At 52.6% G+C, this 3,328-nt stretch overlaps 1 protein-coding gene across 1 annotated transcript; it reads left to right on the forward strand.

Moving 5' to 3' along the window:
- Nucleotides 1-894: 894 nt before the first annotated feature.
- LOC112096968 lies at nt 895-2,946 on the forward strand. The gene is made up of 2 exons (XM_024181220.1): nt 895-1,474; nt 1,829-2,946. The coding sequence occupies exons 1-2, from the start codon at nt 895-897 to the stop codon at nt 2,944-2,946; spliced, it is 1,698 nt and encodes a 565-aa protein (XP_024036988.1).
- Nucleotides 2,947-3,328: the final 382 nt, after the last annotated feature.

Below are 3,328 nucleotides of genomic sequence, written 5' to 3' on the forward strand. Positions count from 1 at the left end.
TAGCGTGTTACGCCACGGTTCAGGGGAAAGCGTGGCTGCCACGGCTCTGTGAGACCTTGCGTGTTACGCCACGGTTCTGGGGAAAGTGTGGCTGTCATGGCTCCGTGAGATCTTGCGTGTTACGTCGCGGTTCTGGGGAAAGCGTGGCTGTTGTGCCTAGGTTCTCGTGCTGGAGAGCGCGTCTTGCCAACTGCCGTCGACCGGGTCTCCTCGCCTCTCGGTCTCTAGCCGGAATGGCCTCATGCCTTTTATAGGAATTGGCCTCGCGGACGACAACATCGTGGACGAGCAGGATGTTTCTGTTCCTGTTCTTCCACGCGCCAGGCTTTAACGGAAAACACCGGTGCGCAGAACTCCGCCATCAGATGTCTGCTCGTCATTCCTGGTCCCTTCGACGCATTTGTCCCAAACAGTATCCCTCCCAAACACCGGTCCCCCAGTTTCTGGTGTTGGGTAATGTAGTGGACCAGCAGTAGAAACTCGATAGTACTCGCTCGCGTGGGTTTGGAAAAGGCTGCCAGGAGTCATGTCGCATTTAATTGCGGACGAGGTGACGTGGCAGAAATCCCCCCCTCCATTTGAATTTCAAACCGACGGTTACGGGATTCTCGGAATATGCGTCATTAAATGCTGGCAGCCCAAGAGTTTGCTTCTCAGTAAGGAAACCCAAAATCTTCAAACACGAACTCGTCATTTTCTCCATTCTTGTCTCTCCGGCGAATGAACCTCGGCGCCAAAGCTGTCATCCCTGTCTCTCTCTGACCGAGTCCCTGCTTCAGGTATTTTTTCTATTTTTTTTTTTTTTTCGGTATCGGTTAGTTGTAGGTAATCTCCTTTCTCTCTGCTTTGCTTGAGGTTGTAGTTGGCGGTGGTGTTTTGGTTAGAACTTAGGATATGTCGAAGGGTAAGGAGAAGGTCGTTGAGGTTGGTGACGACGAACTAGGTTTTTTGCCTAGTCTGCCCGCTGATTTTGCTTTTGATCCCGGGATCCCCTTAGAGCCCATTAGGTCTAGTGTTGGTACTAGCGCTAGGAGGATGTCTCCCCAAACAACCTCCTCGAGCGACAGTAGCGATGAAGAAGGGTCTTCTGGATCGGAGAACACTTTGAGTGAGGGTCAAGGGGATGATTCTAGTGAGGCGTCCCCATCAGGAGCATCACGACCAGAAGAACGGGGTACAGTAGGGGGTAGAGCCTTGTCGCGTGATTATGCCATTGACTACATGTCGTGTACGACCACGTTTGACGAGCTCAATGACCTCCGACTTAGGTATAGTATTCCTGGTGAGATACCTCTTAGGATCCCAGGAAAAAAGGATACACCTAGCCGGCCTCCCAGGGGACACGTTACCCTGTATCTGGAGAGCTTTAAGTATGGGCTGAGGTGTCCCTTGCAGCCTTACTTTGCCCGGATACTTAACGGGCTAAATCTGGCTCCTGGTCAGCTGAACCCCAACGGGTGGAGAGTGCTCTCTGGTCTGTTCATATTGTGGGACAGATGTTGCCAAAGCGAGCCCACGGTTGATGAGGTGAAGCATCTGTACCAGCTGAAGAGCAGCCCTAAAGATGCCGGCTGATACTACTTCCAATCTGGTACCAAGAGCAGGAAACCCATAACTGATCTTCCAACTGGTGGTGGTGGGACTTGGAAGAGGAAATTCTTTTTTGCTGGGGGTCCCTGGGGTCAAGTTGCACAAATAGACGGGAAGGATTGTCGCGTCCCACCCCGTTTCACGGTCCCAGGTTGCCTGCTCGCTTTAGATGTCTTGTATCCATAATTGTTCCTGCTGTATTGGTTTGTCTCTAACCAAGTGTCTGTTTGTGCTGTAGTTTCCTGGGGTGTTCACTTCCCGCTCCGACCTGGTCTGCTTAAACGGGTCGAGGCTGTATTGGCCAATTCCTGCTCGAGCCGAGAACTGCTATCTACATACAACTTCCTCGAGTCTCGGTTGATACTTCCTGGCCATAAGATGGAGGACGCAGTGATTGGAGCTCTGACCAGGAAACGCTCTCGGCCTCCAACAACCGATAGGGACCAGGACAAAGATGCTCCCGCTGCGAAGCGAAAGAACATCGTGCAGCAGGTTCCTCCCTTGCAGGCTCTCCCTCCTACCTCTGCTAGAGTCGGGGAATCCAGTAGAGCGGCCACTGATCCTGCTTCCTCTTCTCCACCTGTTGTGCCTCGGTCCCGCTTACCCGACAGCCGACCAGAACACTTGGTTCCCTATCTCAATGAGTTGTCTAAACTCGTGAGCAAGAAGGACCTGGAGGGCTTTGACGGTTGTACCCTGGGCGAGCTGGTGGGAGCCATGCAGTACAGTGCTTTCCATCTCAGCTGCATGGCCACCTACTATAAGGCCAAGGTTGGCCGTTACGACAGGAAGATGAAGGAGGACATTCAATCGGCGACGACCAGAGCTGACGTTGCCGAGAAAAAGGCGGGGGAGCTAAACGTTGAGAACCTCAAGCTGATAGAGCAAGAGTCCCTTGCTCAAGCAAAAGCCATTACACTCGAGGAGGAGCTGACCAAGGTTAAGGAGGACCTCCAAGGGCAGAGGGCTATGTATGAGGCTCAGCTCGAATCTCTCCGCGATTCCCACCGAGCTCATGTAGAGAACTTGGAGAGGGAGGCCGACAACCAGTACGACCAGGGACTTCGGCATTCGTATCGTTGTATCATGGCCGTCCTCGGGAAGCAACACCCTGATCTGAAGATGGATGACCTTGCAGCTGGTGTTGCTCAACATATGGACGAGGAGGCGGCCAAGGAAGATGCCGAGGGGTTAGAGCCGATCGTGATTGAGGAGGGTAACTCTCCTCCTCGTGCAGTCCCTGCTGATGTTGGCGAGGCGAGCACCCCCCCGGACGCAACTGGTGATACCCCTCCCGCACCCGAGGAGGTCCAGCCAACCGATGCTGCTCGGCTCACTGACCCACCATCTTTTTGATATATTTCTTCTTGTATTGTAATGAACAACGTTTATGAAATTTATCCCCTCTGTTAGCCATTAATAAAAATGTTGTTGATTACTATCTCGTGTCGTACTCATGAATTAATTTTCGTCTGAAACGCTGATCGCTTCTGTCTCGCCGTAAGACAGGCTTTGAGACTTGGTGAGGCCTTTGCGTGCCGTAGGAAACTTTCCAAATGCTTTGGAGCCTGCTCGCCTTCTCGCGAACGAGCAGATCCTTGCATGCTGGGCTTTTGTCTGGCCCTAAGACAGGCTTTGAGACTTTGTCGAGCCTTCGCATGCCTTAGGATTTTCTTCAAACGATTTGGATCGCGCGCTGCAGCTTGATCCCGCTCTCGCTCTGCATCATGTAAGTGTT

The sequence above is a fragment of the Citrus clementina genome, unplaced genomic scaffold (assembly GCF_000493195.1).
Source record: "Citrus clementina cultivar Clemenules unplaced genomic scaffold, Citrus_clementina_v1.0 scaffold_7, whole genome shotgun sequence".
NCBI lineage: Eukaryota > Viridiplantae > Streptophyta > Magnoliopsida > Sapindales > Rutaceae > Citrus > Citrus x clementina.